We start from the raw sequence: 26374 nt of genomic DNA, 5'->3' as shown, positions 1-26374 counted from the left end.
CCAATCCAGCAGAATAGAACAAACAGAAGACAGAATCTCAGAACTTGAAGATGAAATGGTAATTAAAGGAAAAACTGAAGAACTATTAATTAAACAACTCAAGACCTGTGAAAAGAAAATGCAAGAACTCACTGACTCCATCAAAAGACCAAACTTGAGAATCATGGGCATCGAAGAAGGAGAAGAGGTGCAAGCGAAGGGAATGCGTAATATATTCAACAAAATAATAACAGAAAATTTCCCAAATCTAGAGAAAGATATTCCCATACAAATGCAAGAGGCCTCCAGGACACCAAACAGACCAGATCAAAATAGAACTACCCCACGACATATCATCATTAAAACAACAAGTTCAGAAACTAAGGAAAGAATATTGAAGGCTGCAAGAGAGAAAAAACAAGTAACATACAAAGGTAAACCCATCAAAATCACAGCAGACTTCTCAACAGAAACATTAAAAGCAAGAAGAGCGTGGGGTGAGATCTTCCGGGCACTGAATGAAAATAACTTCAACCCCAGGATACTCTACCCAGCAAAGCTATCATTCAAAATAGATGGAGCAATAAAAGTCTTCCATGATAAGCAGAAACTAAAACAATATGTGACCACAAAGCCACCATTACAAAAGATTCTGCAAGGGATCCTGCACACAGAAAGTGACACCCAACTTAACCATGAAAAGGCAGGCAGCACCAAACCACAGGATAAGAAAAAGCAAGACAGTAGAGAGTAACATCAAGTTAGGTACACACAATCAAACCTTCAAACAACTAAGATAACTAAATGGCAGGAATCACCACATACCTATCAGTACTAACACTTAATGTTAATGGACTTAATTCACCCATCAAAAGACACCGTTTGACAAAATGGATTAAAAAAGAAGATCCAACAATTTGTTGCTTACAGGAGACTCATCTCACCGACAGAAATAAGCATATGCTTAGGATGAAAGGCTGGAAGAAGATTTACCAAGCCAATGGCCCCCGAAAACAAGCAGGAGTAGCAATACTTATCTCTGACAAAGTAGACTTCAAACCTACATTGATCAAACGAGATAAAGAAGGACATTCCATACTAATAAAAGGGGAAATAGACCAAAAGGAAATAATAATCATCAATCTGTACGCACCCAATGTCAACGCACCCAATTTCATCAAACATACCCTGAAAGACCTAAAAGCATATATAAACGCCAACACAGTGGTTGTGGGAAACTTTAACACTCCATTATCATCAATAGATAGGTCATCCAAACAAAAACTCAATAAAGAAATCCAAGATCTAAAATATGCAATAGATCAAGTGGACCTAGTAGATGTCTACAGAACATTTCATCCAACCTCTACACAATATACATTCTTCTCAGCAGCCCATGGAACCTTCTCCAAAATAGATCATATCCTAGGGCACAAAGCAAGCCTCAGCAAATATAAGAAAATAGAAATAATACCATGCATACTATCTGACCACAATGCAGTAAAAGTAGAACTCAACAACAAAAGTAAAGACAAAAAACATGCAAACAGCTGGAAACTAAATAACTCATTACTTAATGAAGAATGGATCATCGATGCAATAAAAGAGGAAATTAAAAAGTTCCTAGAAGTCAATGAAAATGAAAACACAACCTACCGGAACCTATGGGACACAGCTAAGGCAGTCTTGAGAGGAAAGTTTATAGCCATGAGTGCATATATTAAAAAGATTGAAAGATCCCAAATCAATGACCTAATGATACATCTCAAACTCCTAGAAAAACAAGAACAAGCAAATCCCAAAACAAATAGAAGGAGAGAAATAATAAAAATAAGAGCTGAAATCAACGAAATAGAAACCAAAAAAACCATACAATGAATTAATGAAACAAAAAGTTGGTTCTTTGAAAAAATAAACAAGATCGATAGACCCCTGGCAAACCTGACTAAAATGAGGAGAGAAAAAAACCCAAATTCGTAGAATCAGGAATGCAAAAGGGGAGATAACAACAAACACCATGGAAGTCCAGGAAATCATCAGAGACTACTTTGAGAACCTATATTCAAATAAATTTGAAAATCTAAAAGAAATGGACAGATTTCTAGATACATACGATCATCCAAAACTGAACCAAGAGGAAATTAATCACCTGAATAGACCTATAACACAAAATGAAATTGAAGCAGCAATCAAGAGTCTCCCCAAAAAGAAAAGTCCAGGACCTGATGGATTCTCTGCTGAATTCTATCAGACCTTTAAAGAAGAACTGATACCAACCCTCCTTAAACTGTTCCATGAAATAGAAAGGGAAGGAAAACTGCCAAACACATTTTATGAAGCCAGTATTACACTCATCCCAAAACCAGGCAAAGACACCTCCAAAAAGGAGAACTATAGGCCAATCTCCTTAATGAACATTGATGCAAAAATCCTCAACAAAATAATGGCAAATCGAATTCAGCAACACATCAAAAAGATTATTCACCACGACCAGGTAGGCTTCATCCCAGGGATGCAGGGGTGGTTCAACATACGAATATCAATAAACGTAATAAACCACATTAACAGAAGCAAAGACAAAAACCACTTGATCATCTCAATAGATGCAGAAAAAGCCTTTGATAAGATCCAACATCATTTCATGATAAAAGCTCTAAGAAAACTAGGAATAGAAGGAAAGTTCCTCAACATTATAAAAGCTATATATGACAAACCTACAGCCAGTATTATACTTAACGGAGAAAAATTAAAACCATTCCCTCTAAAATCAGGAACCAGACAAGGATGCCCACTATCTCCACTCCTATTCAACATAGTACTGGAATTCCTAGCCAGAGCAATTAGGCAAGAAGAAGGAATAAAAGGAATACAAATAGGTAAAGAAACTGTCAAAATATCCCTATTTGCAGACGACATGATCCTATACCTTAAAGACCCAAAAAACTCTACTCAGAAGCTTCTAGACATCATCAATAGCTATAGCAAAGTAGCAGGATATAAAATCAACATAGAAAAATCATTAGCATTTCTATACACTAACAATGAGCAAACGGAAAAAGAATGTATGAAAACAATTCCATTTACAATAGCCTCAAAAAAAATCAAATACCTAGGTGTAAACCTAACAAAAGAGGTGAAAGACCTCTACAAGGAAAACTATACACTTCTGAAGAAAGAGATTGAGGAAGACTATAGAAAGTGGAGAGATCTCCCATGCTCATGGATTGGTAGAATCAACATAGTAAAAATGTCGATACTCCCCAAAGTAATCTACATGTTTAATGCAATTCCCATCAAAATTCCAATGACATTCATCAAAGAGATTGAAAAATCTACTGTGAAATTTATATGGAAACACAAGAGGCCACGAATAGCCAAGGCAATACTCAGTCAAAAGAACAATGCAGGAGGTATCACAATACCTGACTTCAAACTATATTACAAGGCAATAACAATAAAAACAGCATGGTACTGGCACAAAAACAGACATGAAGACCAGTGGAACAGAATAGAGGATCCAGATATGAAGCCACACAACTATGAGCAACTTATCTTTGACAAAGGAGCTAAAAATATACGATGGAGAAATAGCAGCCTCTTCAACAAAAACTGCTGGGAAAACTGGTTAGCAGTCTGCAAAAAACTGAAACTAGATCCATGTATATCACCCTATACCAAGATTAACTCAAAATGGATCAAGGATCTTAATATCAGACCCCAAACTCTTAAGTTGATACAAGAAAGAGTAGGAAATACTCTGGAGTTAGTAGGTATAGGTAAGAACTTTCTCAATGAAACCCCAGCAGCACAGCAACTAAGAGATAGCATAGATAAATGGGACCTCATAAAACTAAAAAGCTTCTGTTCATCAAAAGAAATGGTCTCTAAACTGAAGAGAACACCCACAGAGTGGGAGAAAATATTTGCCAATTATACATCAGACAAAGGACTGATAACCAGAATATATAGGGAACTTAAAAAACTAAATTCTCCCAAAACTAATGAACCAATAAAGAAATGGGCATGTGAACTAAACAGAACTTTCTCAAAAGAAGAAATTCAAATGGCCAGAAAACACATGAAAAAATGCTCACCATCTCTAGCAATAAAGGAAATGCAAATTAAAACCACACTAAGATTCCACCTCACCCCTGTTAGAATAGCCATCATCAGCAACACCACCAACAACAGGTGTTGGCGAGGATGCAGGGAAAAAGGAACCCTCTTACACTGTTGGTGGGAATGTAGACTAGTACAACCACTCTGGAAAAAAATTTGGAGGCTACTTAAAAAGCTGGACATCGATCTACCATTTGATCCAGCAATACCACTCTTGGGGATATACCCAAAAGACTGTTACTCCAGAGGCACCTGCACATCCATGTTTATTGCGGCACTATTCACAATAGCCAAGTTATGGAAACAGCCAAGATGCCCCAGCACTGACGAATGGATTAAGAAAATGTGGTATCTATACACAATGGAATTTTATGCAGCCATGAAGAAGAACGAAATGTTATCATTCGCTGGTAAATGGATGGAATTGGAGAACATCATTCTGAGTGAGGTTAGCCTGGCTCAAAAGACCAAAAATCGTATGTTCTCCCTCATATGTGGACATTAGATCAAGGGCAAACACAACAGTGGGATTGGACTATGAGCACATGATAAAAGTGAGAGCACACAAGGAAAGGGTGAGGATAGGTAAGACACCTAAAAAACTAGCTAGCATTTGTTGCCCTTAATGCAGAGAAACTAAAGCAGATACCTTAAAGCAACTGAGGCCAATAGGAAAAGGGGACCAGGTACTAGAGAAAAGGTTAGATCAAAAAGAATTAACCTAGAAGGTAACACCCATGCACAGGAAATCAATGTGAGTCAATGCCCTGTATAGCTATCCTTATCTCAACCAGCAAAACCCCTTGTTCCTTCCTATTATTGCTTATACTCTCTCTACAACAAAATTAGAGATAAGGGCAAAATAGTTTCTGCTGGGTATTGAGGGGGGGAGCGGGAGGGGTGGAGTGGGTGGTAAGGGAGGGGGTGGGGGCAGGGGGGAGAAATGAACCAAGCCTTGTATGCACATATGAATAATAAAAGAAAAATGAGAAAAAAAAAAGAAGTGAATAATGAAGCAGATTGCAAATTATAATTTTTTTCCATTTATTCACTCCAGGAGACATTGTATGGCAAAGTCACTGCTATTATTTTACGACTCTAAGAACTATCATATATATGCTCATTTATTTATTTATTTAAAGAAACAAAGGGAGACTTTAAGAATTAGAGATTCATTTACTTAGCTCTAACTCTGAATTAACTTAAGTCTGATAAATATTACAGACCAAATCTTCAAACACAATCTACTTTATGGTCTGTTTAGAGGCACACAGGATCCTCGAGTGGAATAGTGTGGCTTTATGAAACTCAGTATGTGTCAAATTTTAATTTCCTTCCATGACAAAATGACAGAACTTACAGCTTGGAGCAAGAAATAGAGTCCATTTATCTGTCTTTTACTCAAGTTTTCAATTCTGTCAAACATGTGATGCCCAGCAGCCAGCAAGCAAAATAAGTAGAGCACTGTGCTTTTCATGCAAGCCCTGGAGTACTCATGAGAACTCTTAAATACAGAATGCATTCTTATTGGAGAGGGTTATCATTTTTAAAGTATTCTAGTTCTTTTTAAAAAGAGTATTAACTTATAGTTACATATGATTATTACATTACTAATATATTACACATAAATTATATACAATTATATATAATCCATCCAATGTGCCAGGCCATGGCTGCAAATATGAAATGATTAAAATACTTCCCATACAGAGAGGAAAGTCAAGTAAAAGAGTTTGATATTCTAAAACTATTCCTGTGGACAACCATCTGAATACTTCAGCAGCTCAGCCAGAAGGACCTGCTAGATCCACTCGTCTAAATCAATACTCCTCAACTCAGGCTGCAGGTTGCCATGGGCCATTTTGAAGTACAGCTTCCTAGTCCCACTTCTGAAGATTCCATGGACAATCACTACCTCATCATAGTGAAAGTTTAAAGGGGGAGTCTCCTGAAATTTCAATTCCTTGTTTGACAAGTATTTATTGAGCACAGTGACAGGCATTCTTCTAGGTCCTTGAGGTACAGTGGTAAACATAGGAACAGTCTTTGCCCTCAAGAACCTTATGGTCCAGATGACATGGATACTTTGAAGAGGCAGTAGAGGGCACTGTGGGAGGCTGCAGGCAAGGCTAGAGGAATGTAGTTTGAGAATTAAGAGGAAGGCTTTCCAAAGGAAAGGAGGTTTGAGTTGGGTTTTAACAAATGAGCATGAGTTAAGTGGGGACTCATCAGGGAAAGCGAACAGAAAAAGGCCCTGTAATGGAAAGGGACATTGTCATCGAGTTCCTGTATCTTGTACTACAGTGCTGTGTAAATCAGGAAAGGCTCCTCTGTGCATGCAGCCCAGAGCAAGGTACACAGCTACATGAACAGGGTGGATCTCAGAACCACTGATCTCTCAGCTCTCTCTCTTGGATGGATCTGTGGGTGATCCTTTGCAAAGGATTATGCCTTTGTAAATTCACTCATTGAATAAAACCAAGAGTGATGTCTGAGAGGACAGAGACAAAGAGAAGAGGGCAAAGTGATTTAGGCTTCCCAACTGGGCTGTGCTAAAATCCTTGGCCTTCATTCTAAGACTAGTGAGAAGGTTTTGGAGCCATAGAATAATCCAACCAAATTTAAGGATAGAGGAATGACTCTCAGGGATGAGCCCACCACAGGGGTCTGGAGGACAGAAAGTGGTGGCTAGGCTAGGATGGGTGCAGAGAAGCTGAAAAGTGGAGGACAGGTGGGGGAATGATTTACAAGAATCTATTCATAAGATTTGGTGGTCGATTGGATGGGAGAGTGAAGAAGAAAGAACATCAAAAAAGTGTCCCAAGTTTCTCACTTTTGCAACTGATACCATTTACTGAGATGAGAAATACTAGTGAGGAAACAAAACACAAACACATGCACACATGCATGCATGTAACTCCTAGTCAGAAAGTGAGAGGAAGATTCAGTATAATTATTATCACTGCTTAAAAGAGAAAACCACTCTCCTCGCAGAAGCAGGCCAAATCAGGCCTAACAAGCCTAGAATCTGTTCACATCAATAGAGATCAGCCTTTGTGCCTCCACCGATCCATATGCAATGCACAATAATGAATGGTTCTAGGGGTCAAATAATCTGAACCATGGTTAGAATTGAATTTTATTTGAACTGCAACCATATAAATATATATATATACACAATATCACATATTATACAAGTTTGCAAGATATCTTCCGACCATCCCTAATCCATTCTTTTCAGTTCCCAAGTAGTGTCAAATTCATAAGAACCCCCAAGGCAGGATCAATTCATAGAAAGTCTGGTGCAGCCTGAAAGTACACCATGCTTCCCAGAGGGCCAAATGAGGTAGGGCTATTTGTAGGTCTGGATAAGATCTCTCTCAAAGTCACACAAAAGGATTACTTTAATATCTTGAGCTCAAGTTTAAATTCAGTTGTTACTAATTCCTCAGTCTATTTGGTTCATATTAAAATGAAAAATATATAACCTCCTCAAAACACATTTCCTTAAAAGAAAAAAGATTGCTAGAAGGCAATTTTGTCACTTGTGATTTCTGAAGAAACAAGATCTTTCTTTGCATCATCAAGAATTTTCATTTGAAAATAAGTGTTTAATCCAAAGGTATTATGTTCTGTGACGAAATCACAAACATAGACATGCACAAACCTCTAATTCCATTCTGTGGTACACTGAAATCTTATGAGGATAGAAAAGAAGTATGGCCATATTTCTCTAAGAGCAACTCTTCCATACAGACCAACATTTTTTCTGACACTTTTATCTGTAAATATTTTGAATGCACATGATCAATTTCCATCACTGTCCAACACCTAGAAATGCCTGACAATATCCTAAAATGAATTTCTGAATCAGTTTCAGAAACACAGTGACTGGTAACTGTATCTACAAATGGCTGATCTATTTTGATGTGAGCTTAATTAATGCTGCATATGAAACTCAAATGTCACAATCCAGTAGTTTGAAAATTCAATTATTAGACTGATTTAATTAACTTATTCTAAAATGGAATTTGAGTTTAATTTAATATATTAAATTATCTTAGAATAAATTCATTTTAAGATAAAAGAATTCCATGAAATTTCTCCATTATGATTTTAGCCTGTGGATGAGAACTATATGAAAATACTACAAACAATACATAGCTTCAACATTCCAACTTGATCTACTGACTTGCAGGGGAGGGTTGAGTTCACGAGTTATAACATCTGGTCACGAAGTCTAAGCTGCTTTTTGATGAAGTTTGAGATTAGAAGTTGAGGCCGTTGCTGGTACTCCACCAAAATGTCATGGGACAAGTTGATCTGGTCACAATTGAGTCTATCAAGAAGTGTCACACAGACCACAGCAGCTAAGAGAGCAAGAAACACGATTACAGAAGTGAATGGGTTTATCTTCTCAATAGGAATATTAGTCTAAACACCAAAATTCATAGCACGTACGAAATTCAGAGCAGACAACCTGTGGAACCCTGAGTCTTCTATATAATGCATATTTCTATAGAATCCTTCCAAAGACTTCATTGAACTAAGTTAATTGAAAATATGAACACTTCTCTTTCTCCTTTTGTCCACAGTTGATTAGAGTAAGACTCAGGCAAGTAGTGTGTTCAAGAAAAGAACCAGGAGAGATCTTTGCCTCCAAGACACCCAAGCTCTAACTCTCAATCCTACTTCTAGCTCTTAGAGAAATCTCTTCTACTTGAGAATGAATGGGGGGAGGGAACAGTTAGCTATTATTCCTGATAGTGGCATTTTTTTTTCTCCTCAGTGCTATGTTTGAGTTTGCCTACTGTCAGTCCTTCCTGGAAAGTAAAGCAAATAGAGGAGATATGGAATGCTGACCTAGGAAATACCATTGAAGGTGAGCACTGATTCTCATGAACTTTAGGAAGAAATACCTGAAATGAAATGCTTAAACATAAGAACCAGCTCCATGAAAGAGCAAACACATGAGAGTAAAATCCTATGATAGATAAGAATGTAGGGGGAATATATATACTTTTTTAGTAGTACAGGGGTTTGAACTCTGGACCTTGTTCTTGCTAGGCAGGTGAAAAATATTTTTTTTTAAAACAAAATCTTCATTTTTGAAAAGTTGCCATAAGGGTGTATCTTTGGTTCATTCTATCGAAGAGCCAGAGAGAAAAACTGGGCACTATACAAATTCTTTATTGCCCATTTCACAACAAATCTTTGATTCCATGGAGTGTGGTTACCTACCTTGGAATCAGTGTTGAGCGCTTTGAGTTGATAACAGCACAATTATCTTCATCTGTATCTGCACCATTTTCAATAGGATGTCAGTGCAAATGGGATTAGATGTGTCTATATTAACAAACTTTGAGGGCCTACAGCTGGGCATAAGTGTGATGTCTATTTTTTGTCCCTGTACTACCTCCAACTGGATCTGGATTTGGGATGTATTCTATAATCATAATAGTACGTGTTACCTTTTAAATTTTACTTTTAATTGATGAATAATAATTGTACATATTTAAGGGTACAAAGTGACATTTTAGTAGATGTATGCATTGTAGAAAGATTCAACCAAGCTAGTAAACATATCCATCACCTCACATACTTATCATTTTTGTGATGATGAACATTAAAGTCAACTTTTTTAGGTATTAGGAAATATACATTATAATTAATTATTTTTCCATGTTGTGCAATAGATCTCTAAAATCTATTCTTCCATCTAGCTGAAAATTTGTACCCTTTGTCCAATGTCTCCCCATTTTCTACCTTTTCCACATTGTAGCTCTAATTTGCATTTCCTTGATTAGTGATGAACATTTTTTCACGTATGTTAGGTCTTTTGCCTATTTTTGAAATCAGGCTACTTGTTTTCAAGCTGTTAAACTGCATGAGTTCCTTATATATTTTGAATACTAACATCTTATCAAATATATGGCTTGTAAATATTTTCTCCCAATTCTTTTTTTTTGTTTGTTTGGTTTAGTCCTTGCTATATGCTGGACATTTATGATACCATCTAATTTATACAAGTGTGCCATGAGCTAGTATTATTTTTGTTCTCCTTTGACAGATGATGAAATGAAGGTTTAGAAAGGTCAAACCAATGACCCTCATGATGCAACTGGTAAATAAGTAATAGCCAATCAATTTCCAGCTTCCAAAACTGCTGAGTTCTCTTTCTTCCATCCTCTGCTCTCATGAGCTGGGACATGCTGAACCTTTAGGCCCTGCCCTGACCTATGGGCCAAACCAACCTTCTCGTTCAATGAAGTGAAAAGCAATGAAAATATTCAATTTGAACTGAGTAAAATATTTCATCACCTGGGACCCTATTTATTCAAAATTCACTCAGTTGTCAAGCAACTTGGCTGAGCAGGTAAACAAGCAAATGAAAGAGCTAGAAATGTTCCCCAATGTTTCAAGTTAATGAACAGCGAGTCTATGAAGCCTGACTGGGCTGGCAGTGGCAGGGAAAAGTTGAAAGTCTTTCTCTAATCCATCAGTTGGCAGAAGGATGAAAGGAAACCAGTGCTCTGTACTTTTCACAGAGCAGGAGCCAACTTCGCTAAATGTCTTCTGGATTTCAAGGGTGCGAAAGATGGGAAAGAACAGGCAATAGCAATTGTAGTGGTGTTTTCTTGACCCCAAAGAGCCCATTAACAAGCAGCATATAATAATCTTGTCACCTAAAATTACTATTTCCACTAGCAATTAAAAGGGACTAATTACCCAAAACAATTTGTCAAAATTAAACCTGTCAGCTTTGCTACCATAATCCTCAGATTAGGCATGGAGGGTAACTTCTGGGGCTGGAGGGACACTTAGTGTCATAGCTGTCACCAAGGAGGTTGTTGGCTAGCTGACCTGAGGATAGGATGTAATGAGAACACACTGATAAGAACACGGTGCTTACTGTACCAGAGCTGCACCAGGAATGACCAGCAATTATCAGCCCTTTGATGTCAATCATGTTCTCTTTGAAGAGCTGATGAAAGTTGTCATTGGAACCTCTTTTCATACAAAAACAAATATATACGCATGCTTAAACACCCAAAATATCAGTGTATAATTTCAGGGAGCCCAGGGCCCTGGAATGTATTGAATTTTTACAAATCCATGGAGCCCTGTGGACTGCCACATTAGCTTCACCTCTCTGTTCAGAATGAACTTCCAGGGAGGTTTTCCCATCCAGTGGACACTGATAGCAGAGCTGGGCACCGGTACTCACACACACAATGGTAACCAAGCAGGCTGACATTTAGAAAATGAGACAGCAGCAAAGGCTGGCATTGGGGCTCTGGGCCCAGCCATTCTTTCTGCTTCTCTTCCTCTCCCACTTCCTGGCCCTTTTCATACCCTGCACACATCTCCATTGTTCCTCAAGGGTTGGAGTTTATAAAGTGAACACTCTACTGCTCCAACGCCTGATATAGAAGTATAGAAAAGATAGGAATAGTTGCTTACTCAAAAACCCAGGGCCTTTGCACCTTCTGTGCAAAGCCTTGAGAACTCAATTTCAGGCTATTGGCTGCTAATCACAACCCAGGTGGAAGAAACTTACATTCTAAGGAGCTGGCCAAGGCTAGAGACATACAAGTTGTTCTTCTAGGTTGGTGTGTCTCAGAGTGTGCTCACTGGGCACTTATATCAGAACCACAGATGGTTAATCATGCAACCTCTTAGGCTCCATCCCAGATATACAAACCCAGAATGCACAGGGGTTGGAGGGTGGTAAATCTGTATAGGAAGCAGATCTTCCCATTACATCATTTACACAGTATTATTTGAAAACTACTGCTTTAAAGACTTTAAAATCTAACCTTGATTTAAATCAAATTACCACAGATTTACACACCTGGACTCTAATTCTTTAGGTCTCCAAAGAAATGCTGAATTAGCTGAAAGCAAGATTTTCCATTATACCCTATGAACAATTGTCATAAATGTGTTATTAAAGACCCTGCCTATTGTAATATAGCTGACACTCTAAAATTAAAGTGAATCTTTAATATAGCTGACACTCTAGAATTAAAGTGAACCAACCACAACCCTAGACCCTGACTTTAATTAAAAATACATACAATCTTACAAAGCAAAAAGAAACAAATAATGTTTTAATCTTGTCTTTATAAAAGTAATAGTGAAAGATAGCTAAAAGACAGGATTTTTCATGTTTTACCACAAAGAAATGATAAATGTTTAGGGTGATGGTTGTGATTATACCCTGATTTGATCATTATAAAAGCTATCCATGTATTGAAACTCCACACTGTTCCCCATAAATTTGCAGTTATTATGTATCAATTTTAAAAAAACCAAATACTGCCAGTTGTGGTGGTTCATACCTGTAATCTCAGCTGAGGCAGGAGTTTGAAGCCAGCCAGCCTGGGATACATGGCAACACCTTGCCTCAAGCAAACAAATAAGTGAGTTACTTATTTTTTAGATTCTTGGACTGATTTTTCAGATTCTAGGACTGATTTTCATGGCAAAATAATTGTTAGGCTTATTACTGAGTAAGTAGCTCCTTAATGTCTTATTTGAGTCAAATGCTAGCTCTTGGGACATGCTCAGGCTTTAAGGTTTGCTTGCTGAAGCAGCACAATTATCTACGTACAAATTTTAAACAAAAAAATCTTCACTGGTGCTCAGTGGTGTACATTTTGGTTCTTCTGTCCAGAGACTACAAACCTTGCATCTCCCTGGGGAGGCTGCATGGTGCCACAGGGATAGAGTTGGAGCTGAGTTCAAGTTCCAGCTCAGTCTCCTCTCCACCCTGAGAAGGTAAGAAAGTTATTTAACCTGAGCCACAGTTTCTTTTTCTCTTCTGAAAGTAAAGAGAGCTGCAAGTGATTGTTTCATACCTTTGTGTAATACTGTTTCAAAATCCTGATTTATCTCCATTTTAAGATTAACAAATAGTCCAGTTCCAAACTTACTATAAGTTTTAATTTTAGCTGTAATATTTTTTGGACTTTACCACTGGTCACTGCTCAGTTCCCAGAGCCCAGTGACTTTCATTGCTGGGAACAGCAAAAGAATGTAAAAATGAAATTAAAGTCAAGCTTCTGCTCTGTTTTATTGAATAGTTATAAAGTAATATTATGAAGACTGAATATATCCCCAAAGTTACAAGTATCTGTCAAAAGAAATAACACTGGATTCTTCCTTTTCTGTAAAGAAAAGCCACTGTGAATTGCAGCCAAATAAAGACACTGAAGAGGATTTAAGCAGAGTGTAACCTTTGATAAATATTAGGTTTCATATTTTGCCTTGTAAGCACATGTCAAAGGCAGCACTGTCTTTACAAACTGGATACAAATAAATAGATTTATCACAGTTTGAAAGGAGTATCATCTTTAATCAGAATGTTAGGTGTTTAAAGTATATTCTGTTTTAAGAGAGAGACAAATACATTCATATTATAGAATAATAGAGAAATGCACTTATTCTCCATTGTACAATTTTACATTTTGATGTAGAATAATTTGGTGAGTTCCTCTACTTCTCTTCACTTGAATCTTTGTTAAAGCAGTACTGGATTGTCCAAGAAAATGAGATCAGTAGAGCAACAATGTTTAATGGGCAGTGAATGGGAAGCCACAGTCTAGGCAGTGTGTCCAACTATCAAATATCAAGAGACCCAGGGACTGCAGATACAGCAAAAGAAGCATCTGTACAGACCTAACAGCAGAGGAAAACCTTGACCTGTTTGGTTAGTAGGCACTCCTGGTTTTCAGACAATTCTAAACCGCTGATGTGGCTGGGGAACAATGGATTCAGTTTTCTATGGACATTTCTTAGGTTAAGGAAAGGCTAGTAGTCTTTTCATTCATCCATTCATTCAGCAAAAATCTTTGAACATCCATATGGTAGGCATTATTGTAAGTGATGGCAATACAGCAATGCTAACAAAGTCCCTGTTCTTATGGTTCTATATCCTAGTGGAGAGAGATAATAAACATATACTTTATGAATTAATATGCATGAAATAATATATAAGTAAATAAAAAAAAACAGAAATGTGATGCAGAGAAATGAAGTGCAATGACACAGTGTGAGTGAGTGGGTTTGGGTACTTATACAAGGCTTCCCTGTGGGGTTGACATTTGTAGGGATAACTGACCTTAATTGTACAGAGAAGTGGTCATCCACACAGACCCATGATCTCCATGTGCCATGGAGCTTCTTGAACAGAGGATGTTAGGACAGACCAATGATAAGCAACATGGGACAAGAGATTTCACCTGGCACCGAGAACCCAGGTCTCGTCGTTGCCTTCGGCTTCCGAGGCCTGTCTCCACTGAAAATTTAGCCCCTGCCACTGATGGTAGCCCACCTCATCGTCTCTCCAGGCAACCTTCTCTGATGACCTTTCCTGTCTCTTTAAAATCACCAGATGACTAGATAACCAATCTGAATTCATACCAAGGTGATAGCTGATAGTTTCAGCTTATAAACAACATTTTATATAAACAAGGGTCTTCTAGGAACCCAAGGTCATAATTCTGAAGTGTCATTCAGAGTCCAGGCCAATGCAGAAATAGAACTTTCTGGCTGCTTGGGAATGCGCCCTCAGCCCTTCCCTAAGCAAACTTTCCTGGCTTACAGAGCAAAAGGTGCCAGGAGCCAGCCTCCAACAGAACTGCAGTGGGGCGGATGTTATGAAGTGGTAATGAAAGATGGGAACAAAATAGCAAGCTGTGCATGGGGCTTTTGTCTGTGTACTTGACAGCTGGTCTTCCAGGAATCTACATTTTGAAACAGTCATGTCTGAGGGAGATAAAGAGCCCCTGTCAGGATAAAGAAATTTGTACAGGAATACCCAAGAACTACCAAGACAGGTTACAGATGCAGCCCTTAGTGTGAGTGTTGGTAGCGCAGAGGGACCTGCCTCATGAAAAAGACAGCTGCAGTGGCCTGGATGACAGCTTCTTGCAGGCTCAAATCAGAGACCAGCAGCTTTAACTGCAGAAGAAGAAAATATAGCAGCAGCAGGAGCTACAGAAAGGTAGAGAACAGAGTCCAGGATGTGCACCTGCTGGTGGCAGGGAGAGCAAGTTCACAAGGATTTGCAGCAGAGACAGAAAAGCTCTTGTAAAGTAAGAGCATTTCTTAGGTTTCTGTAATAGACCAAAGAGAGAAAGACTCAGGTCCTGGGTTCATAAGCCTAGAACTTTCCCTAGCTGCCAATAGTGCCTTTTAAGAAACAGCTGATAGCTGTCACCACACTTATAACTGGCAGCATGTTAACTCAGCATCTTATGTTTAACTAAATTGGTTACCAGATTCCTTTTACATATTAATTGGAGACCAGACTCTATAATAAAGAAATGCAAAGAGGTCTCTCCTGGCGTGGAAATCTCTGAATCCAGGCATCAGGCAGGCTGATTGGACACTGCTCAGGCAAGGTCAAGTTGGCCCACTTTCACTAGTTTGTAGAGAGAAAAGCTGGCTCTGTTGTTTCTCTGAAAGGAGACATTCATGATGACCTTCTAAAGAGTGTAAGGATGCATTTGCTGTTCTTCACCCATATAGTACAGGGATTTGCATGTACACATATTCTGAGATATGAGTACTTAAGGGTAGCAGTTCCACAATTCATCTCCTCTTAGGAACTATGACTTTGTTCTAAATTGGTACCAGTGGGAGAGGGGAGGTGGTGGAGAAAGGGCTAAGGAGTGTGAATATGGTACAAAAAATGTGTACACATGCATGTAAATGCAAAACTGATACCTGTTGAAACCATTTCATGAATGGAGGGAAGAGGGATGAAGGAGGGTGAAGGGAGTGAATTCAAGTATAATATATTTGATACATTGTAAGAACTTTTGTAAATGCTGCAATGTACCTCCCCAGCACAATAAAAATAAAATAAAATACAGTTTTAGAAATGTTCCCACTAACATTTTGTTCATAAGTGTGTATATTAAAATTGATTATAAGGAAAATATTAGAATTCAAATTCTGCTTGTGATAAAATATTCTTTGTCTCTCTCTCTTTCTTTCTGGCAGTGCTATGGTTTGAACTAAGGGCCTTGCATTTGCTCACAGATGTTCTATGATTTGAGCTACATCCTCAGTCCTTTTTTAGTTTTACTTTTGCTTATTTTTTAGATAGGGTCTCATGCATTTTGCCTAGGTCCTGTCTTGAACTGTGATCCTACAAATAGCTGGGATTGCAGACATGCACCGGTAGGCCCAGCCTGAGATGTAATTGTTTACTTTTCCTCTAAAACTATTACTGTCTGGGTGTCAGGACGCTGTACTCTCCTGGTGTACTGCCACCATCCCTGGCCACATCTTCTTGGTCGTCTTCACCTCTCCAACTTTTAATGTTTAACCAAGGACCTCTTTTCATCTGCGTATATACTTATTCTGCTTGTCACCTCTTCTACTGTATGGCTTTCAATGCCATCTACATGTTGTCAACTTACAGTTTACTCCTCCAGTCAAACCCCTCACCTGAACACCAGATTCAAAAGTCTACCTGTTTACTTCTCCTCCACTCAAATGTCTCTACCCCCAAATCCTCACCTTGAGAAAATTTTTTTCTCAAGTACCATAACCTCATCTTCCCATAAACCAAAATATCTGGGAGTCATTCTTAACTCCTGGCTTCTTCAAATATTCACATCAAATTGTCAACAAATCTTGTTGGATTTGTCTGTAGAATGTTTCTAGAACCTGACTAGGTCTCACTACCTCCACTGCTATCCCCTGGCCTATCACTGCTGACTAGACAGCTGTCTCAGCCTTCTAATTCCTCTCCCTGCTTCTGTGCTGGGCTCCTCTAGGTTCTTCCCCACTCAGCAGCCATGGTGACTATGCTAAAACACAGGTCAGATCTAGTGGTTGCTTCCCTATTCAAAGCCCTCCATTGGCTTCCAGTTTACTCAACATGAAAGTTCCAGTTCTCATAATGACCCAGACAGTCTGTATCCCTCCCCATTCTTCACTGCTTTTCACCTTCCCCCACACACACTCTGGTCCCTTCCTTATTCCTCCAGCACACTTGTAACCTCCTGCCTCTGGCTTTACATTTATCAGAACATGCTTCCCCAATACCCTTGTGACCTGTTCCCAAATAACACCTTCTCCCCCCACCCTTTCCTGGCAATGCTAATTAAAATTGTGATTGATGAACTATTTTAGGGAGATCTCATTTGCATTCTGTCTCAATAATTTCAACTGTAATAGAAAATAGCAGCCATTGCCAGGATGAAGAGAATGAAACTTGCTGTCTAGTCCTAGCTACATCGCCAACCAGTTGGGTCCCTTGGACTACTTGTTCTTGACTCTGAGGCTTGGTTTCCTCACATGCATAGTGGGAATAATGTCCTGTCCACTCACAAGACATTATGAGGTAATGCATATTTCAAACAATTACAAGGCATACATTCAACCCAAAGCAGTATATAGCTGGGACTCTTCCTTCTCTGAGGAGTAAACAGTTTTGTGAAAGAGGAGAACAGAGTGCTCAGTATTCAGGAACAACTTACCTTTTAGACCGCAGAGTCCACACATGGCTGCAAACACTGTAGATTCCATTTCGATATTCCTCACACCAGCTTTATACGCTCTCTTCAAGTAATCTAACTTTTTTTCTCTAGAAAAGGAGCATAATGCTCCATCTAGTCGACCTTGTCCTGAAAGAGGATGGAGAACATTTAGTGACCTGATGTCTCACCTCATCACCAGGAAGCTGAATCAGTACAGAGGACCATGAAGCAACGCTGTGACTGGCTTGTCTCATATGTAGGGTAGAGTGTCCACGGCTAAGTGTCCCAGTTGTGAGGCAAGTAACACCTCAAGGACTGTAGCAGCTAGTGTGCTTCCCCAGGACATCAGGAGCTGTGGTGGGGACGGGTCCAGGAGACAGCAGTCCTTTGAAGAAAACCTCAAGCTTCCCCAGTGACTGAGGGATGGCCCAGATGGAGGTGCTGAGGGAAAGAGGCTTCATGCCTCAGTGATGCTCCCAAGGTAAGTAAGGATGAGGATGGTGGTTTGGACAGTGCAGCTTTCCATATGGTTATTATGACAGTGACAGCCAGATGACAGCCCTCATGTGCCCACCTTTTCCCTGCACTCATCCCTGAGCTGCATGCTGCCCCTTTGCTCTCACTCCTTTTCTAGATTGCTCTTAGTGTTCATGTGTCACTTAATTTCACTTGGGTCTTTTTGTGGAGACAGAATGAGGTGGAGAAATCCTAGAAGCACTCCCTAGGGGGGCCCAGATTGAAGTGGGTGAGCCAATAACATTCCATCATCACCCATTATTTGCATAATCGTCTTTGGCCACTTTTCTTCTCTTTTTCTCCCTGTCCTTTTTCTCTCTTTCATGGTGCTGCCTCATTGACTGTCAAACTCTCCCTCTTCCTTCCCTTCTCTTTAGTGCTACCTGCCAACACCTTTAACATAGTGTTATTCAAGCTGATTCAAACTCAGATGTTCCAGAAGCCCAGCAGGTAACGTCGACAGAGGGGCTGCCTGGCCTGATGGAAGTTGCCTCATCTCACCTCCAGAGCATGTGTCCCCTGGTGAGGGCCAGGGCTTCTATGCATACGTCATTTTATATTTTTATGTTACCTTATGTTATTTCAAAAAGCCAAAAATCTGGATTTTCATATGAAATCTCCAGAAATTACAAATGCTGGCATAATAATTCACATTTTAAAAAATACTGCACAGGCCAAAGAAAACATTGAGTCTAACAGGCTGCCATTTGCAAGCTCAGTCTTAAACACATGGATGGCTAGGTGACCCTGCAGATGAAGAGACTGTGAGCCAGTGGCCTGGGATGAGGGTCCTTACCCTGTCATAGTCAATACCCTTCCTATTTTAAAATAAATATGTGGTGAAATACCTTTACTAACCTGAACTAAACATCTAGAGTACAATCTATCTCCTATGAAATTTTTAACAATTCAATGTAATACCTAAAGTTCAATAATTAGCAAAACAAGTAATTTGTAATGAAATCATGACACAATATGATTTCAATATGAAAATAATTACTCTGCAGGATTTCCTGAGTGCCCTTCATGGTACAATGTATATATTCTCTCTTCTGAAATGAACAAGATCTGTCCTTGAAGGGTTTTTTTTTTTTTTTTTTTTTTTTTTGGCCTTTACCCTCACCCCTTGGAGCAGAGTTTTCTTGACAGTGACCTTCATTTTGTCTCTAAACTATGTGTGGGGACCCTTTACTCATGGTTGAGAAATGAATGCTTTACTCTGAGACCACTTTATCCCTGTGGGTTTTGTTTCCTCAAACATTTCTCCCCATTTTCTGGTTACCATTCTTGCCTGTGGTACAAGTGGATGGCAGAAACATAGGACCAACATATTTCCCCTTTCCTAGAGTCACCAATTTAAGTTAAATGTATAACAGAGATAAGATTTTGTCAACATCACTAATTGCATTTTAGTATTCAATTTGTTCTTGGAGGATTAAACTCACACTCAATGTAATTCATTCTGCATATTTTTCTGCTGCTTATTAGACCCTTATGTTGCTATGCTTTAGTAAGTTAAAAGGCTCTTTATATTACTTTTTAATCCACAACTATTAATTTCTAAGGTGGAGTTTTTAATAGAAATTATGGGTTTGAAAACAAAGAGTTGCTGGCATTTTTCTGTTGCCTTCATAGGGTATACATTAGTCTCACCTTCATAAAAATCATAGGTACACATCGTGTGTCCCATGAGGGTTGGAATGTTGGGAATTTCTTTGCTACAGTTGAACAGTTCTTCAGCCAGTTCCTTGTCAAGTTCAGTACTTCGGGTGACAATGTTGTCCAAGATGACCTGCTCAAACCGGGGCTTGAAGAAGGAGTCTACAGCTGTATCTGTTATTACAACAGACCCTGGTGCGATCCCTGTAACATGAGAATAAATAAGTGATCACAGAAGAACATAATTTAGAGTTTACTTTTGTGACACATAGTATATAACTTATTCTGCCAACATTAATTAATGCTGGTTGCTAATGATTCTCCCTGTTTTCATCTTTAAAATTATTTTCTTTTCCAAATGTAATTAAATAGCATTCAAAACAGGCATTTCCATTTGCTGTCTTTCCAGATTCACATTTACAATGTGATGGGGTTTAGATTTGAAGACAAACATGACTCTTGGACATGCAAATTAGTATCAGCCTTCAGGCTTGAATTTGAATAAATTAGGTCAGGAATAAACTAAATAAGCCTGCCAGCAAGTAGCTTTCATAAAGTGATGTGACTACTTGATATTTAATCTTCCCTGCAAGTCCTTGATTACTATAACTTGTTGGCAGTTCCCTTCTCTCCTCCTTCTGATTCTCATCACGTTCATTCCCTCTCCTCCCTGACTCCACGTAAATCAGGCCTCTTGGCTGACCCCCCCCACCAACCTTGCTACAAAGTCTGGTTTGCTCACAGGACCCAGGCTCACTTGAGAAACCATTTTCTGCCAACTCTTACTCTCCCTGCCTGGAATGAGTTCTCATCCTTCCCAGTGCCTTTTCATCACACTAACACCAACTCATTTGTCAGGTGTGAGCTTAAGTCACTTCCTTCAAGAGGTCTGAATCCTGAGGGAAAAGTAAAAATAATAAACACAGATAGGTGACTCTCAATTTTGAGAGCCTGAATAAAAAGATGCATCTTAATATTGCTCTAGACTCTCTGTCCTAACACTTACCACACTTTTTGCAATTATTTGTTTATTTCTCTGATAGAACACAAGCTGTCTGAAGGCAGGATTGTACCTGTTTACTGTTCTATTTCTAGCACTGTAACTTGCCACATTATGGGTATTTAGTAGACATTTGTTGAATAAGTAAAGACACCATAGAGCCCAGGTCTGCAAATTCTAGCCCACAGGCCAAACTTCACTTGCCTTAGTAAACCAAGTTTTATTGCAACATGGTCACACACTTACTTACATACTGTCTTCTGGTTCTGAGTTGTGGTTTGGAGTTTAGAAGTTTCAACAGAAATCACATGATCTGCAAAGCCTAAAATATTTACTATCTGGCAATTCATAGGTAAATTTTGCCAGTCTCTGTTATGGAACTTGGCCTTTTCCTAGGTAGTTTAAATTCCAGTACTGATCTAAGTAGAGTTAATTACAAAACATTTTAAAAGATCCAACTAGAGTCCCAAGGTGGCCTCTGAAGACAGAGCTTTGATGAGTTAGATACTTTTTAATAAGTTAAATAAGTGGCTTCTGGAGTTGTTCACAATGCCTGAGAATAGGAAAGAAGTTGAGAAGGAAGTTGAACATGTGTGCATGCAAAATTATGTCACTCGTGTACCATCTTAATACTTAGATGCATCAGCATTTATGTCATGGTGAAAGTCCCTCAAAGGCAAAAGTATTTAATCAAGTACCTTTTCCCTTCCAGGGTGTGTTTGCTCATGTAAGAAATGATCATGTCAGCAAAGAAATAAGCTATACTTCCTTCATCTTCAAATGCAATGCTGTTTAAAACAAACCAAACAAATCTATTTTACTTGTAAACTGAGAGTTTTTAATGAGGCTGTAACTTGAAGAGGAAGGTGTCCACACCAGTATTCACAGGTCTTCATTGTGATCTTTGTATTGTCACATTGCAGTATGTATCATGTTGTCATGAATCAAAAGACAATGACCATGAGCTGGATGGTTACTAGAGTACCTTGTCTTTTTTGGGCACTCATGAATATCAAGTGGCACCTGCAGCATGGTACCATGCATAGGTGTGAGGTAAGGAGATAGATCCTTATATCCTACAACCCAAGAATTATAAGCAACCTTAATAACAGTACTATCAATTTCATCCCCAGATGATAATTTTGGGTATTATTGGATTAACTACAATCTAGAAGGATGTTTGTTCTAACATTAATTGCTTATATTCTCCATTTCTCTTTGGAAGTACATCCATGCATATCATTTCTTCCATGTTTGAGTCCATTGGCTGGACTTTACTCCCGGATCATAGCTGTGGAAAGGCCATTATCTTTTTAACCTGCCTGCTTTTAGTGAAGCTTGGCTCAGCCCTCTCTGACTGTGATATTGAATACGCCACATCTCTACTTTGAGAATTTTTGAGATCTCATGTTGCTCCAAATTCTTTCTTATGTAATCCTAAGATCATTTCTCTTTCAAAATCTCACCCCTTTTATAGTGCCCAATCAGCCTTCTCACTGTGTCAGCCAAACCATTCTGGCAACAATGCCTTGTGTATATTTGCATGTGGTGACATGGTAATATCATACCCTCATACCCTGAGAAGATCTTCTTAAGAAAAGGCAGAGGAAGGAAAAAATTTCCTCAGAACTTTATCTCAGCACAATCTAGAAGTATAAGAAAGGTCCCTTTATAGCTGCCTGACCAGCCAAAAGAGAAGGAAGGAAGGGAGATTCTGGAACAACCTTAAGAAGCATTATTTGAACTTCCCTAAATGCCCATCTGGCCTCTTTTTGGTGTACTGATGAGGAAATGATACAGCCAAGAAAAGGGATGTATTCACTGAGATGAGCCAAAGCAACATTTTCCTAAGAGCTATGAGGCCTATATACTTGGCTGATAAAACAGACAAATCTATGTATTTTTTTTTACTTGAACACCTTAAAACTTACTCTTGGACAGGCATGGTGGTTCACATCTGTAATCCCAGCACTCAGGAAATTAAGGTGGTAGGATCACAAGTTCAGGGCCAGCCTGGGCTACATATTGAGTTCAAATCTAGCTTGCATGTATAGTGAAACTCTGTCCCAAAAACAAAACAAAAACTTACTTCTTTCCTCAAAACACATTCTCTAGCCATTCTACTCTTCTGCATATGAATATCTAAGACCTTCTGGGTAATAGGTAATGGGATGTCTTCCACCAGGTTTCTATGGAAGAAAAAAAATGAAGAAAAGAAAAAGACAATGTGTGCAGATTTCCTTAAATTTCCTCAAGTCCAGCCTCTTGACTTTTTTTTTTAAAACCCATCTGGGTTTCTGTTGGGCTCTGAATATGTTGGTGTATTTTGAATGAACATAAGAATATATATAAAAACTACTCATTTTTAATGGTAGAAATAACCCAGCTCACCTATTCCTCCTGATGTACCAATTCTGATAATGGTGACATCACAGCACCGTGCATGGTGTAGTAATTTGATGAGCTCATGAAGCATAATAGAAATGGAGGGGATGCCCATGCCATGCTGTTGAGAGAAAAGAGAGTCATTATATATCTCACAAATGGATACATGAACAGGACATATTTTCTTCCTTTGTTACAAGTTAACAGCCCTCAGATAAATTTACATAATCATTAAGTCTTTGCCAATGCTGAGGAAAACATAAGTCATCTCTAACTGTCGCTTACATGATGTGCTGATGGATATATCCATCTGTGAGGATCAGAGAGAGCATCTCACTGAGAGTTAAATTGAGCTCAGTCCTCATCATCAGGAGCAGAGGTGGGAGGGTGTGGTGTACAGGTGTGTCAGGGCAGTGCCATGTCTCATGTCCTCATTGAGTTCTTTTTGATGAGCCTATATAAAGAGCTTTTTGCCTGATTGACTTGATATTAAGGAAACAATTTTGGCTGGCATGGTCACATGGCTCCACCATAGTAAGTGAAATAGTAAATTCATTGCATTGTTCTCACGTGGCCTTAATCATTTACTGCTAATTCTGTGTGAGCGCTGAAGGATTCTAGTGAAGAAACACAGATTTAATTCCCATCCAAGAATTTGAAGCTTATACGAAAGGTGTGGGTGAGTTTAAATTGCTACAGATGCTGGTTTTCTTCAGCTTTTAGAATCGATGTCATCCAGCATAGGCTAGAGGATTTAGCAACTACTGGTTGTTAGACCATGTTCTAATAACTCTTCAGAAAGATCTTCCATGCTGTCATTTGTAGAAATTAGAACTGAGTTTCCTATCAATGGTTACTTCATACCTAACATAACAGCATAAAGACCTTGGAAAACCACAGGAGCCATAACCATAATGTTTTCACCTGAGCTCTCTCCTCTCCATGAAGAATATTAAACCATAGAAACTTTGAACCTCTGGTTCACCATTTTTGGTTCTTGACTAATATGCTCTGACTTCTGAACGCATCGAAAGCCTTTTGGACCCAGGAATCAAACCTGTATTGATTTGCATGTTCAAGACTGACAAGTTAGGGAGTTTGGCACTAGCTCTGCAGCTAATTAATAAACTGTAAATTAAGATGAATTATTATTTGATCTATAAGATTCCTTCAAAGTCAGATATTTGATAAGTTTATGATTATCACTTATTTCGCCACAGGGTAATTAAATGACAGATGTACTTACGTGTTTCTGCTAAAGTTGTGCTCTCTCTCTCTCTCTCTCTCTCTCTCTCATACACACACACACACACACACACACACACACAGACTCCTCAGCAGCTGTGGAGAGATTTTCAAAAGGGTCCCCATTGGGAATGCCCTCCCTGCTAATAAGTGCCATGTCTAATTGGCTAACCTTAACCAATTAAATAATGTTCCCTGACAGGACAGCAGGATGAGTCTACTGCTGTTTTTATACCTTACACTTAAGCTTTACTACTCACTTATGGTAGTTTCACTTTAAAAAAAAAAAAACTTACCTTTTTGTCCTTCCCTATTTAGTGTGCAAAAAAAGGCAAATGTTATAATTTAAAAGACTCACAAAAACTAGCAAGACAAGATTTGTCAAGATCACAGCATATTCAGTTTCTTTCTAATGCAGACACTCTATAATTGTTTATCAAATGAACAAATGAATAAATGAATGGATTCTGCCATGTGAGCCCACAGCAAGTTTCAGGCACTCTTGGCTGGAAGGGAAAACAATTTGGCTGCTCTAATGGCATTGTATACTTTGTCCTTTGCTACTTCAGGCTTCCACCCATGGTCACCCACACTCCACCATTGAATATTATAGGGATCTGAGCCATTAATGGATGGTGACTGTCCTGGGTATAGGAGCCACTTATAATTCAGTGCATCTCTACAGGACTCTCTCCCCTATCACCTGGCACACCTGCTTGTGACCTGTACAGGGCTGCAGTGTCTAGATATGTGATGGACTCAACCTTTGCTTCAGAGTACAGCTCTGTGCAGAGAGGCAGTTGAGAAAGCAGACTGGGCATTGACATGCAGTGTAGACACCCTCCTAAGTGCATGCCACTTAGGGACTATGGTCTGTGTGTTCCCTAAAACTGCAAATCATTCTACTTTTATGCTGTCTTAAGACATAGTGTGTGTCCAGAACTGTTAATATATTCTAAATGAGGGGAGAGCAATTCACAAGAACTCAGTAGAAATGCATTAGCAGCTTTTCAGCAAGCTTATCATAGTGTTAAAACAGCTCCACTTTAGCAATCCTAAAAATTGGGCCCTAGGTACTAAAAGCTCAACATTCCCCAAGCCAAATAAGAGATAGAGGAGACAAAATGGCTGGGAAGGTGAGGGTGTTAATCAGTTACAAAATGAAGAAAGAAGGGCACACTTTGAAGGTCTTTTCTTACCTTGAAGAGCTAAGTGGGAAGTATAAACTAAAATCATACGTTGTGCTAGACTCTTTCCTGGAGACTTTGTTTCAGTAATAAATATAAGACCTGGACACTTGATTTAATTGTGTAAGGATGCAAAACAGGGTGGAGGTGGGTTGGTAAGAATTGTATTCAGAATTTTCCACTTTGGTCTCTAATCTTCGAAGACTAGCTGACCACAGTCATTGCGTACTTACGCTGATGGAGAGCACAGGGCCTGTTTTGAACATGCAATATCTGTCTGTTCCAGCGCAGATGTCTTTAATGTCTTCCTCACCTCCCTTCAACCCGAGCTCCTTGTGCATAAATACTGCAAATGCTTTCATTCTGTTGGGACTCCCACCAACACAGACAAACTGTCAATAAAAATAAACAAGTGCCTGCCATAATAACTGGGATAAGAATCAAGGATCAATTTCTAACTGTAAGGTTTTTATTTTATTGTTCAGTTAATTTACTTAAGAGAATATGTAGGTGTCATGGGTTATGTTCATGAATTAGCTAACCTGCATCACTAACCTATAAAGAAGGCAACCAGATGTAAAGTTTTACGTGCTAAATTAGTGAAGAAAATCAGAAAATCGTAGTAAGTGTTGACATTGCTCAGGAGGTATTTCCTGGTGGGTTTGTTTACAGTAACATCAATCAGCATCTAATTGATATAATCAGCCTAGTGTTGGGTCTTAACCCAATATATGCTTAGCATGTAAGCACTGAGAACATGGGATGCAAGTGATGTGAGAGGA

General features: G+C 38.8%; 1 protein-coding gene across 4 annotated transcripts in view; it reads right to left on the bottom strand.

Annotated features, from left to right (window-relative positions):
• Upp2 (uridine phosphorylase 2) overlaps positions 1-26374 on the bottom strand; it is a 49794-nt gene that overhangs the window by 3964 nt on the left and 19456 nt on the right. For 2 of the 4 annotated variants that reach the window (XM_074070840.1, XM_020151758.2), the window contains 5 exons: positions 25826-25984; positions 23167-23281; positions 19770-19979; positions 17601-17747; positions 7220-8468 (listed from right to left, as the gene is read on the bottom strand). In XM_074070840.1, coding sequence (XP_073926941.1) covers positions 8317-8468; positions 17601-17747; positions 19770-19979; positions 23167-23281; positions 25826-25954 — 753 coding nt within the window. In that variant the 5' untranslated portion in view covers positions 25955-25984 and the 3' untranslated portion in view covers positions 7220-8316. Of the gene's footprint in view, positions 1-7219; positions 8469-17600; positions 17748-19769; positions 19980-23166; positions 23282-25825; positions 25985-26374 lie in introns of those variants that run through there. The other 2 variants (XM_074070838.1, XM_074070839.1) reach the window with 2 other exon arrangements.

The sequence above is a fragment of the Castor canadensis genome, chromosome 4, assembly GCF_047511655.1.
Source record: "Castor canadensis chromosome 4, mCasCan1.hap1v2, whole genome shotgun sequence".
NCBI lineage: Eukaryota > Metazoa > Chordata > Mammalia > Rodentia > Castoridae > Castor > Castor canadensis.
Note: the sequence above shows the minus strand (reverse complement) of the source record. Positions and strands in the feature narration are given on the sequence as shown.